This window comes from Cyprinus carpio, chromosome A9 (genome assembly GCF_018340385.1).
Source record: "Cyprinus carpio isolate SPL01 chromosome A9, ASM1834038v1, whole genome shotgun sequence".
Classification (NCBI taxonomy): Eukaryota; Metazoa; Chordata; class Actinopteri; order Cypriniformes; family Cyprinidae; genus Cyprinus; species Cyprinus carpio.
This window is the reverse complement of record NC_056580.1, coordinates 8,432,328-8,445,709: the sequence shown is the minus strand read 5'-3', so window position 1 is coordinate 8,445,709 and position 13,382 is coordinate 8,432,328. Positions and strand designations below refer to the sequence as shown.

General features: G+C 34.2%; 1 protein-coding gene across 1 annotated transcript; it reads right to left on the bottom strand.

Moving 5' to 3' along the window:
• Positions 1–1,534: 1,534 nt before the first annotated feature.
• Positions 1,535–8,750, bottom strand: pdzk1 (PDZ domain containing 1). The gene is made up of 9 exons (XM_042763378.1): positions 8,621–8,750; positions 6,698–6,909; positions 6,378–6,606; positions 5,627–5,763; positions 4,988–5,183; positions 3,440–3,636; positions 3,071–3,283; positions 2,552–2,878; positions 1,535–1,931 (listed from the first exon to the last, which is right to left on the bottom strand). Exons 2-9 carry the CDS (start codon positions 6,902–6,904, stop codon positions 1,860–1,862), a joined length of 1,578 nt encoding a protein of 525 aa, XP_042619312.1. The 5' UTR covers positions 6,905–6,909; positions 8,621–8,750; the 3' UTR covers positions 1,535–1,859.
• Positions 8,751–13,382: the final 4,632 nt, after the last annotated feature.

Here is a 13,382-nt window from a genome sequence, read left to right as displayed (position 1 = left end):
ACAGCACCATAAAACAAAGCACTGTACAGACTAGATACCTTGGCAGCAATACATAATCATGAATAACCTTTAAAGACTAGTTTTTTTTTTTTTGTAATGCAGATTTGGTTGGCTACTAAACTAAACTGTCACTTAGTTGGATGTGTGTGGACTCGAATACCGCAGCTAGCATGATCAACCATAAAATCAGTAACCTACAACAGTATGCAATTAAATCCATATCCTACATTTTCTTGTAACCCGATAAAATCAATCCATAGCAATGAACATCATCTGAGATGTTTAATCCACAAGCATTCTGAGCATTATTCCTGCTTTCTGGCATTCACATCAATCCACATGTCGTTCTTTTAGTTTAGGCTATTTAATACAAGTCAATGTAAAACCAATTATGCTATGTCTAGCATTATTTTACGTTAATGAGCATAGAAAATTAATTTGTATCCATGGTATCCACTCACGTTTAACTTTTAGTCAAAAAAAAAAATAAAAAAAAAGAAGAAATTAATACAGTCACATTACTATATGCAATAGCCTATATGAGATAGCCCATGATCACTAGATTTTATACAGGTGTTACTATAACGATTTTGTAATAGTGATTAGCAACCAAATATTGATAATGTGGAAGCTACTGCTTTTTGCCTTGGTGTGACTTCTCACGTTTGGCAGGCAACGCAAAGGCAGAGTACATTAATTTCAAAATAGGAGTAAAAAATCAAGTTTGAGCTCATAATTTTGTAATGTAGATAATTTTCATTACTAAAACATCTAACTGTTAAATTTCCAGTGTCCTACAGTACCTATATAAATATGGCTTTAAAGGTAATTTTTCTTAGTTTCACACTCTAGCGAGTTAAGGTATTTTGCCTTTGTAGGGCAGCGATGCTCCTTGTACAGAAGAGTCATGAGGTTTCTCCTGCCTCATTGTCATGTTGTGTAGGTGTATTGGGTTGTTAGATTGTGGTAGGTGATATGATCTATGATATGAAAAGAGGTTTTGGTTTTTTTGGTTCTTTTTTATTAGAACACTATCTAGATTTGTGAAACCTTGTGATAGAAAAAGAGAGGGAAGAGATGAGCTGAGTAAACTGAATTAAAAAAAAAAAAGAGTATGGAATTTAGTTGTCGAGTCTTGTATTAATGGGCCAACTTAACACTGCACACTGTACAATTTTGGCTACAATTTTGCCATCAAAAATTCTTGAGTCGAGTTCTTAAATTCTTATGTCGGCGAGTGTGATATGTTTTCTGATGGCGAATTCATGGTTTTTGCTATGAATCTTAGCCTCTGATGAAGCTGTGGCAGTGTAAGTAATAGGCCATACTACAGTGTGACAGCTCTTAAGGCTTGCATGCACTGAAAAACCTGGATGATGGACTGATGAATTCAGAAGTGTTTTTTTTTTTTTTTTACTGTACACACAGGACACCACTCATGTAGTGTTTCATTAAATCTCACCATATTCATCACAACTGCTTGTTAAAGAACTACCGATTGCACCTTTAAAATAAGAATGGTTTTCACATTTGATCACACCAAATAAAGAGATTTTATTCAATAGGCATGAGAAAATGACAAAGCATTCTGTAGAATAAATTATATATCAAGAAGTATGCATTGTCTGAAAGACCATAACTACTTGTAATTTTATATTTCATGGATCACAAGCATAATAAAGCCAGTTCAAATAGATCATTGTTGTTGTAGATCCCAATGAAAGCAGCACAGAAATAATCATTGTAAGGGTCTTTTTTGCCCTCTTAACAGATTGTACAGTAGTTGATCAGGTGAGTGTGTCAACCTGTCACTAAATCACAGTATTGGAACTATCTGTTAGTACAGAAGTGTGGTGTGTTCAGAGTTTTTCGTCCTCACTCGCATCTGATGCTGAAGATGATGATGATGAAGAAGACGAAGAAGATGATGACTAGGGTGAAAAAAAAAAATGTTACAGTGAGTAGGTCATGGTTTGTACCCTTAAAGGAAGAGTTAATAGATTTACCTCAGAATATGACAAAATAAGCTAATCACAATATACACTACCACTAGATTTTTTAATGTTTTTGAAAGTAGTCTCTCATGCTCACCAAGGCTGCATTTATTTGATCAAAAATACAGTAAAGTTGCAAAATATTATTATATTATTATTATAATTTAAAATAGTTTAAAAAGTAATTTATTCCTGTGACGGCTATCACTCTAAAATGCTGATTTGGTGTTCGAGAAACATTTCTTATTATTATCAATGTTGAAAACAAGTGATAATGCTTAATATTTTTGTGGAAATCATGAGACTTTTTTTCAGATTCTTTGATGCATAATGAAAAAGAACAACATTTATTTAAAATAGAAATCTATTAAAATAGAAATAGGAAATTCGGCCAGCATACAGTTCTTCAAAATTTATTTTACGTTCCACAGGTTTTGAATGGCATGGGTGTGAGTAAGTGACTTAATGAGTAAATGATGGCAGAATGAAAAACTTAGTATTGTGAGGTATATTGTGAATATTGAAACCATTTAGAAATGCTGAAAAGCAGTACTGACCCTTGACCGGGTTTGAGCAGGTGGAGTGGCCGGTCTTTCGTTGTCACTTTCTGTATCTTTCCTCTCATCATCCTGTGCATAAGCTGGTGCTGGAACATCAGCTGAGGGCTCTTTATTTAGCAGTTGAGGGGTGATGGCAATTCCCTGTGCTTTCAGGCGATCATAAGCTGTCCTCTCAGCCACTAGGAGGACCAGAGTGTCCCCGCTCTTGCGGATGAGGTTAACAACCTCCTCATGTGTGCTCATTTCCACGTTCACCCCATTCACCTCCACAACAATGTCATCATCCTCCAGTCCAGCTCTGTCTGCTGCTCCACCTTTCACCACCTGACAGAAAACACATTAACAGGTTAATTCAATAATTCATAATGAAAGTGACTGGGTGAATCTATCAAACGCCAAAATGAAAATCAATTGTTCATTCACTGAAAATTTGTTTTCATGTTTCCAAAAAATAGATATTCAAATTGCTTAAAATCAGCATAAATCTGTTTTTTTGTGAACCTCTTGATGTCCCACCTCTTTGACGTACTGTCCGTTAACTCCCTGGATGCCATTGAGATGGAAACCAAATCCAGCAGCGGTCTTCTCCAGCCGGCACAGTTTGGGTTTGTGGTCCACATCTGCTGGGGCAGGTACCGCTGGAGCAGGTATAGCTTCAGCTTCATGTGCAGGATAGCTGGGCGGAGATACTTTCATTTCCTCCCAGTACAGAAGTGGAGAAACACCACCCTATACAACAAAGTATTATACAATTTAATACAGAATGCAATTTAAGATTCAAATTTTACAAGAGTACACCAGTGTACTCTTCAGTATCAGTGTAAATATTTCAAATCACTATTTATTGCTGCATTGCAGCAATTTTAGTGAATGAAAAGAACTCACCAATTTGTACATTTTCTCTGTTTCAGCATCCAGCACCAGGAGGGAGCACTTGTTTCCTTGTTGAGATATTTTTTCCACCACCTGTTCATGCCTGCAGTTATCTATTTCCTGTCCATTTACAGCCACTAGTCTGTCCATATTCTTCAGTCCTGCTCGCTCTGCAGGACTTCCTTTGTCTATTTCTCCAATGTAATGACCTAAAACAGATAACAAAATATGACATGAATCAAATATTAAAACAGTTTATCTAGGGTGACCACATGCCCTGGATTTATAAATTTCCTAAAATGTATACTGTACATACATAATCGACCAAGCATGGCATGTATGAAGGTGGGATCTACAGAGAACATACAAGGGAATTCAAATATGCGAAAAAGGGGAAAAAGGACATGCCAGTAGAAAAGCAAAACAAAAACCATGACATTCTAGGCAATTTATAAATCCTCATCTGGACATGTATTTTAAAAAGAAAGTGCGTATGGCTGCCTTATTTTATCTTTTCATAGTATTTTAATAGTATTGGAATTTATTTATTGATCGTAATTAAGAATAATAATTTAACCAATTTAATTTATGTGTTTTTAAAATATTTGTAGTGAAAAGTATTTGTTAATTTTTTTTTTTAATGAAAAGTCAGTGCTAGTTAAATACGTTTTTAACAATATTGTTAAAATGCCCTCTTATGCACCCTACAGTATTTACTGTACATAAGAACATCTTGTGATATTAAACCATAGTAAAATGCTAATCTTTTTTTTTTTTTTTTTTTTTTTTTTTTTTACAGCATCTTAGATACGTTTCAGTAGATAACCTTTGCATATCACTGTATGTGTCATCAACATTCCTCTGAATCACAGTTATGCAATGTCAGTTATACACCATGAACACATTGTCCTTACACTGCAATTAACTTCAGTAAGTTCATTATGCACCACCATGCTAGAAAGAAAAATAAACAGAAGAACTACTGAAAGTAATGCAGTGGTAATGTAAAGAGAATTTGGGCTGCTAACACCAAAATTCCAGGACCCACTACAGTCCCACTGAGTTCATGTCTGTGAGCAGCGCACTTAACCTCAGGTTGCTCCAGAGAGGCGTCTATGCAATTAATGTACAGTAAGTCATTTTGGATGAAATTAAATAAAGGATGAAATTCTTTAAACTTTCAAAATAATGAATAAACAGCTTGTGACCCTTTTTAAAATTATTATCTGCAACTCTTTTACATTTCTTGGCTGGTCAGATACAGATGAACTGATAAAACATTTCCCTCAGCAGGAACCAAAAGATAAGCCACCAAGTCAAATCTGAAAAGAACATAATGCTCAGAAAGGAATAAGGTGCTTTTGGAAAGGTTTTGTATATCTAAAATAAAAGTCTCACCAATATTCTATTCTAAACTGTTTTTTGAACAACTGAAGCAGATTTAATTTAGACTGCAATTAGGCTAAATTTGACAGGGCCTTAAATCAGTTTGATAATACAATGTGTAATAGGCTAAATTTCATGTTGACTTCCTCACCATGACACATGGCAAGCACTTACCTGCATGTTTAGGATCTTCCTTCAGGACAAAACCATAACCATCTGATCTCTTAGTCATGTCTGCAATGCGTGGCTTATGTGGGAGGTGCCTGACTGTGGCATGAGACATACTTGGTTGAATGCCTTTGCTCTTGAAGAATTTGTCAGTGTCCTCATCTACCAACAGAAGCATCAGTTTGTCCCCGGCTGCTTTCACCTACAATAATAATAGGAGTACATTATTCTAATATTTTCCTCTAACACTGATATTTGGGGTAATGTAGGGTAAAACAGTAGAGTCAAGGTCTCCAGCAGCATCCATTCAGGTTGCAAAGAAAAAATTATATTTTAAAGAATGTTGGTAACCAAAACATTCTGGGTCCCACTGACTTGCACAACATGGACAAAAACATAACAGAAGTCAGTGGAACCCAGAACTGTTTGATTAACCAACATTCTTCAAAATATCTTCTTTTGTGTTCCATGAAATAAATGAAGTCATACAGGTTTGAAACAACATGAGCATGAGTGAATGATTTTTGGGTGGACTATCCCTTTAAAGATTTTTTAAAATGACAATGCTACTGTATTATAAAATTGGTGATAAGAAGGTAATGTAAGAAGTTTTTGCAGTTAGAATAAAGAATAATTTTAATGTACCTTTTGCACAATCTGATCATGTGAGAGATTCTCCACATTTTCACTGTTTATCTCCACTATACGATCATTCAGCTTCACACCGGCCTGATCAGCTGTTCCTCCAGACACCACGTCTGTCATGAATATGCCTTGAGTACCTGAGAGAAAACAGGGTTGCATCAAATCACTCCTGTTAGCGCTTCATCTCACATGTCAGACAAAATATTTCTGACAATGATCAACATGGGTAGATTAATTCAAAACACGTCTAAGAAAATTAGTTAAAGTTTAACTTTCTCAGGCTCAGATGACCATTCACTGACTGACTGAAAGTAATGGGAAACACTTTCTTGAGCTGACAAGCTAACCATGAGGACTTATGAGGATGAGCTAATAACTGGATTTTACAAAGTTTGGCAGGTTCCATTGAGAGGGTTTAACATCCAAGGAACCTTTCCACTGCACAGAAGGGTTTTTTATAATGGAAAAATATGCTTTTTCCATTATTATTAAACTCTTCTTCTTCGTCGTCAAATAGTTCTGCTAAGATGGTTCTTTTGGGAATTGAAAATGTTTTTTCTGTGGGATCGCTGCAAAAACCCTCTTTTGGAACCTTTATTTTCAAGTGTTTAATTTTAAGAATGTAATAAATTCAAATCACAAAGTCTCCTCACATTTAATATTTCTGTCATTTTCACCATTTATTTAAATTTGTATGTTCAGATAAATGGTACATAAAATGGGACCTGGCTATGGGAGTTTTTTTGCTTACCTTTGGTGGACTTTAAGGAGAACCCAAATCCACTGCTGGCTTTTGGCAGATAACAAAGTTTGGCTTTTGCAGCTGGTGCAGACACTCCATTCATGGTGGGCTGGATCTGACCTGACTGAGACTGAGGCTCAGCAAGATTCACACCATTGGCTTTGGCCGTCTTATATGCCTCTTCTCCAAGGACGTGCAATGTGACACTCATCCCACTCTTTCTCACCAAATCTGCAACCTGACCAGAGAAAAAGACGAGTGTGAGATTTACCACCAAACTATTGAAATAAATTCATTTGAAAGAAAGTCAATTTTCAAATGCATCAAACCTGACTGTGCTCCATACGGTCCACAAATGTTCCATTGACTCTGATAATGCGGTCTCCGTCCTTCAGACCGGCCAGTTCAGCCGCACCCCCCATTTCCAGGGCTCTGATCAGGTGACCATCTTCGCCGTGCTCCACTCGGAGGTAGAAGCCATAGCCCTGTCCCTCTCGCTTAGTCAGAGTAATGATACGTAGTTTTGGCCCAGCCATTTTTCCTGTCAGGAGAGATCCATCGATCAGTGTTGCTTTCATGCTGAGGTCATCTGATGTGATAATATGCTCTTCTTGGTACATCTGATGTTATCACATCATAGATGCACACAATTCATTATATACCAGTCGTCTGGTGATACAATTGGTAATTACAATCCAGCAATGTGGCAATATATACCAGTGTTATAATGAAAAAAATATTGTTTGATAAATCACAGGTGTTAGTAATCAATGGCAACAGACTGCTGCAGATTAGACACAGAGGTGAACATGATTATGTAATCTTATGTCCTTGAAATGGAGTGATAACTGGGGTTATATAGAATTATCAAAGGCCATATAATCACTGCCCTGTTTTAGGGTGCATCTGCTGAACTAAATCACAGAAGTTTTAAAGTCAACGTAAAATGACATTTGTAAAGTAATTAACTTAAAATGCTGTGCAAAACTGGGTATCCAAAAACATTTCATAAAATATAGATTAATATACAGTATATATATATATATATATATATATATATATATATATATATATATAAACATTTCAGAGGCAAAGCATATACATATTCTGATTTAAATATAAATTAAATAAAAAAAAAAATAGTTGTTAAAATACTTCAAACTAATTAAATTATTAGAGCAAAGAATACTGTATTAAATTGATGTATAAATTGCATTAAACTTTTCAATTTTCAAACTTTTTTTTATAATATGGCCTAATTAACCATGCACAATAAGACCGAGAATGTGTATTAACAAATATAGCACATTGTGATTTCATGTTAAATTTAAATAGAAGCAGCACAATTAAACAAACAAATAAATAATACATTCTGTACATACATATATAAACAAAGAAACAAACAAAACAGTGAGAATTAACTCTCTGATGAAGTGCCTGAATGTGTTTGTCGAAGCATATTTCGCTTTTAAAATGCTTGTGCCTTGTCTCTACAATTACAGATGGCAAACCAACAAACAAACAAACAAACAAATAAGAGTAAGTGTGTTGACTCCACAATTGTTTACAAAGTGGTGTGTGCTTGATTAAGTTTTCTTTGTTTATTTTTTTATTTAAAGCCTTCCTTTCAGCTTGTCTAAGTAATAATGAATGGCGATCATGAAATCTCTAATGGGAGGAACCATCATCAAGGCTTTTAAGGCTTTAGAAAGATTGCCTATAGCCTTGGTTCATTTTGATAAATGTTTTACCAGGGGAAAAAGCACAAGCATCTAGCTGTAGGTTCAAGCACAACAGATTCCATATCAATTACACAATACCTCACACATCAGCTGAGAGCTGAAGTACACTTCTCACACTTGAGTGCTCCATGAACTGCTCTATGAGCTGCTAATGCTTTCACATCATCACATTATGCCTAAAACCACCTACTTGCCGGGGTTTAATAATTAATGTTACTTGCGTCAAGTTTCTCATCTGTACCAATAATATGAAAACAAAATATTCCATCAAACTGCATTGTAAAATTTATTAACATGATTCCCTGGGCGTCTTCACTTTATTCTATTCTATTCTATTTTATTCTATTCTATTCTATTCTATTCTATTCTGATAAACTAAAATCTATTCAAATCACTTTGAATATATTTTTCTAATACTAAGGTACACATCAAAGCACATATTTTTTTCTTAAAGCACATGATTTTTCTAAACGTACATCTATGTTGTGAAAAGAAGTGTGTGTCACTCACCAGCTGCAGTCTCCTCAGTGTCCCGGTCTAAAGGAGGTGGCTGCCTGCTTCTGCTCAGGTGTTATCTAGCGCTGTGTAAGTGTGTGTGAAGGACTTTGACAGGCCAAAGGTTGATCTAAAAGGTGAGTTATTTAACCATGTCCCGTGGCTGGAGGTATATTCTCTGTTGCAACGAGTGATTATATTTTTCCCTAAAGAAATTTAAACAAAAATATCATGTTTTTAATAAGACATTTTCATTTGTAAATCTGAAGTCTGCAAGGATATTTCTTATTCACTCTTTTTACTTGGTTTACTGGGCGGTAAGAGTGTGTTCACTTTAAGCACTGCAATGTGCCACTTGTGACAGATGGATGGCTCTAGATTTTAATGTCATCTAGTCCACAATATCAAAATCCAAGCAAAGTAAACAGACCGCACAACACATTAAAGTATTAAAACTTCCTCAATTTTTGTCTATGAGAGACTTTTAATTTAAATATATTTTTTAATTTAAATATACATTACCATACATTTTTAAAGTAAAAAAAAATACATTTTTTTTTTTAAATAAGTATTTTATGCTCACTAAAGCTGCATTTATTTGAACAAAATACAGGAGAAACAGTAATATTGTAAAATATTATTACAGTTTAAAATAATTGTGTTCATGTTTCAGATATTTCAATGTTTTCAGCATCATTACTCCAGTCTTCAGTGTCCACATGAGCCTTTGGAAATCATTATATATACTGATTTGGTGCTCAAGAAACTTTATTATTCTTTACAATGTTAAACATTTTTTAAGCTTTTTTTTTTTTTTTGTGGAAACCATGATGCACTACTATTCAAAAGTTGAAAAAAGCAAAGAATTAACACATTTTATTCAGTAAAAACACATAACATTTATCAAAAGCAACAGTAAAAAAGTCAAAGTATTTCAAATAAATACTGTTCTTTTGAGCTTCATCACAGAATCCAACACAGGCGACAACTGTTTTCAACATTTATAATAATAAGAACCAAACTGACTTCATCATTGTAATATAACTGATAATAACTGAGCATTAAATCAGCATATTTGAATGATTTCTGAAGGATCACGTGACTGACACTAAAGACTGGAGTTATATATATAAAGTTTAACAATATTTCACAATATTAAGGTTTTTGCTGTAATTTAGATTACATAAAATTAGTGTGCATAAGACACTTCATTTAAAAATCTATCTATCTATCTATCTATATAAATGTATGATATATATATATATATATATATATATAATATATATATATATATATATATATATCATTTCATATATATATATATATATATATATCATTTCATAGAGCTGTTTTTATAAAAAAGATTAATTCAGTCAAGATAAAAAACGCCCATTAAGGTTTGATGCAATGTCACTGTCCTTCATGATCAAAAGAAGATTACAATACATAAGCAATTTTAGCTAATTTACGTTGGCCCTCTTTCTTACTTGGTCTTTGGGCCGGTAAGGTGTGTTCACTAAGCAAACTGCAATGTGCCACTTGTGCAGATGGATGGCTCTAGATTTTAATGTCATCTAGTCCACAATATCAAAATCCAAGCAAAGTAAACAGACCGCACAACACATTAAAGTATTAAAACTTCCTCAATTTTTGTCTATGAGAGACTTTTAATTTAAATATATTTTTTAATTTAAATATACATTACCCATACATTTTTAAAGTAAAAAAAAATACATTTTTTTTTTTAAATAAGTATTTTATGCTCACTAAAGCTGCATTTATTTGAACAAAATACAGGAGAAACAGTAATATTGTAAAATATTATTACAGTTTAAAATAATTGTGTTCATGTTTCAGATATTTCAAATGTTTTCAGCATCATTACTCCAGTCTTCAGTGTCACATGAGCCTTTGGAAATCATTATAATATACTGATTTGGTGCTCAAGAAACATTTATTATTATTATCAATGTTAACATTTTTTAAGCTTTTTTTTTTTTTTTTTTTGTGGAAACCATGATGCACTACTATTCAAAAGTTGAAAAAAGCAAAGAATTAACACATTTTATTCAGTAAAAACACATAACATTTATCAAAAGCAACAGTAAAAAAGTCAAAGTATTTCAAATAAATACTGTTCTTTTGAGCTTCATCACAGAATCCAACACAGGCGACAACTGTTTTCAACATTTATAATAATAAGAACCAACTGATCATCATTGTAATATAACTGATAATAACTGAGCATTAAATCAGCATATTTGAATGATTTCTGAAGGATCACGTGACACTAAAGACTGGAGTTATATATATAAAGTTGTAACAATATTTCACAATATTAAGGTTTTTGCTGTAATTTAGATTACATAAAATTAGTGTGCATAAGACACTTCATTTAAAAAATCTATCTATCTATCTATCTATATAAATGTATGCATATATATATATATATATATATATATATATATATATATATATATATATATATATATATATAATTTCATTCCAATTATTGACCTTTTTATTATTTGTTTTACATAATAATTATAAAAAAGATTACATTCAGTCAAGATAAAAACGCCCATTAAGGTTTGATGCAATGTCACTGTCCTTCATGATCAAAAGAAGATTACAATAAAAAAGAGAAGCAGGTGCCACCAGGGCCAGCGCTAGCCATTTGGGTGCCCTAAGCACAAATGCTTGGCGGTGCCCCCACCTAGTGCACATTTTAAACTGCAAATAACCATGCATAACTGCACAGTAGAAATTACTCAACACAGGGACTACATCTCTATAAAGAGACCATTCTGCTATTCTATAGAACTATATTAAACATTTTCACTACCATCAGTTGTCAGAGGCCCTACAGAGGTACGCCTACATTTCCTAGCTGCAAAATCAGCTATCAGGTCATCATATGACAGTTTCTGAGCCACGTCCCCATTGATGTTGATGACAGCCAGACCACTTAAACGTTCCTTCCCCACTGATGAACGCAGGTACGTTTTGGATGAGTTTGAGCTTTGAAATATATATAATTTATATATACAAAATAATTATACACAGTACACACACATATATCATGTAGACACAAACTTTTATTTTGGATGCGATTAATCGAGATTAATCTTTTCCCAGCCCTAATAATTTGACAACTCTGTGAATATGAAAATATACAAACACTGAGATTGTGTTTTTTTTTTTTTCTAATTGCAGTTTCACCAACAGATGTCGCCCTTGGCCGAACATCTTGAAAATGACCGCATGCCATAGTACAACAACGAAAAAATCTTTATCTAAGCGGGTCTAATTTTGGCAAAATCACATCACGTTCAGTTGCAGGGTTTTTCTAAAGTTCAGACTGAGGCAGATAGACATTGTATTGAAGCGAAGAAATTACAATAGGGAACGTTCTGCACTAATAGCTATATGCAGACGTGACACATCTGTAACGTACGGGGAAAATTAGCTTTATTTGTCATTCAAATATGACGATGAGGACCCCAACGATTGGCCTTCCTTTCCTTCTCAAACAAACTGCATCTTTAACAGCCCAAGTTTCACATATTTTTTTCCCCGGACCCCGTTAAAATAAAAGACTCAAACATGCAGGGCTAAAAGCCCCGGATCTTTTGCACTACTAGCGACGCGGACGCGCCGACGCCCCTGGACATGCATACTACACGCAAGGGCTATAAAACTAACATTTTTATTTAAAACATTGTCTTACCTGCAAAGCGACGCGCGAGCATCATCCCGCTGTGTCTCTTCTTTTTTTTTTTTTCCGCCCCCCGACTCTTGGTGCCTTTTCGAGGCCATGTCTGAGGTCGGTGTCTGCCAAATTTGACATTGATTGAGGCATAATCGGACAGAGACCATGGGAGGTGGGGAAGGGGGGGCACCAGAGGGAGACTGGCACAGAGATTCACCTTTTTCTCGACTAATTTGGTCTAGGCCTATATTACTTTTGTATTGCTTTTGTATATTAACATGCTTTTAGAAATATTTTATTTGTTATTTATACTAGTAGCCTATTGTGATGATTTTTTCACGACCCAGATTTTTTGGTGCCCCCCCAAGCACTTGGTGCCCTACGCGCAGTGCGTGATGTGCGTGTGCGGAGCGCCGGCCCTGGGTGCCACAATGTTTATGACTTTCTCTCTATTCCAATAAAGAACAGATGCCTGTGCAAATAACTGGGATCATGGCACTGATTCACAGGTCATTCTTCTGGTAAAGCATACCCTCTTAACGTAATTGGTGTTTTTAGTAGGCCACTCAAATGATCTGAGTATTAGCAAACTCATTAAATCTAAATCCTAAATCCTGTGATAGAGTCAAGTGGACCATGAATAGGAGTATATTCACAAATTTGTTTGTGTTGCCTCTACAAATGTACACATCGACTCAGGCACTTCATTCACACCTGAAGTCTGTGCTTAAACTGCTCATTGACTATATAAGATGCAAGATACAATACTTGACCAAACAGATCAAAATCTACAAAGACATTTTCATAGACAAGCAAATTAAGATATATGTATTAATCATACAAAAATGTTAGAATCATATTATTGAATCAAATGATGAAAAAAAAAAATTCTGTCAATATGTGACATAGAAATGTATAATCAAAAAACCTACCATGAAATATGTTTACTGAGTTTGTGACAACTACACCTTGTCTGTACTATGGATATGTATTAATTGAAGATTAAATGGCGTGCAATTTATTAATACTAAAATGCATTATGTTTGTTATAATGTTTAAAGTCCT

What these genes read in the sequence shown, in the direction of transcription:
- pdzk1 (XM_042763378.1), bottom strand. Translation starts at nt 6,904, where the DNA reads ATGGCTGGGCCAAAACTACGTATCATTACTCTGACTAAGCGAGAGGGA. An exon ending in ACCGTATGGAGCACAGTCAG is followed by an intron (nt 6,607 to 6,697) that starts GTTTGATGCATT and finishes TTCTCTGGTCAG; the next exon opens with GTTGCAGATTTGGTGAGAAA. An exon ending in ACGGACAGTACGTCAAAGAG is followed by an intron (nt 2,879 to 3,070) that starts GTGGGACATCAA and finishes GTTTTCTGTCAG; the next exon opens with GTGGTGAAAGGTGGAGCAGC.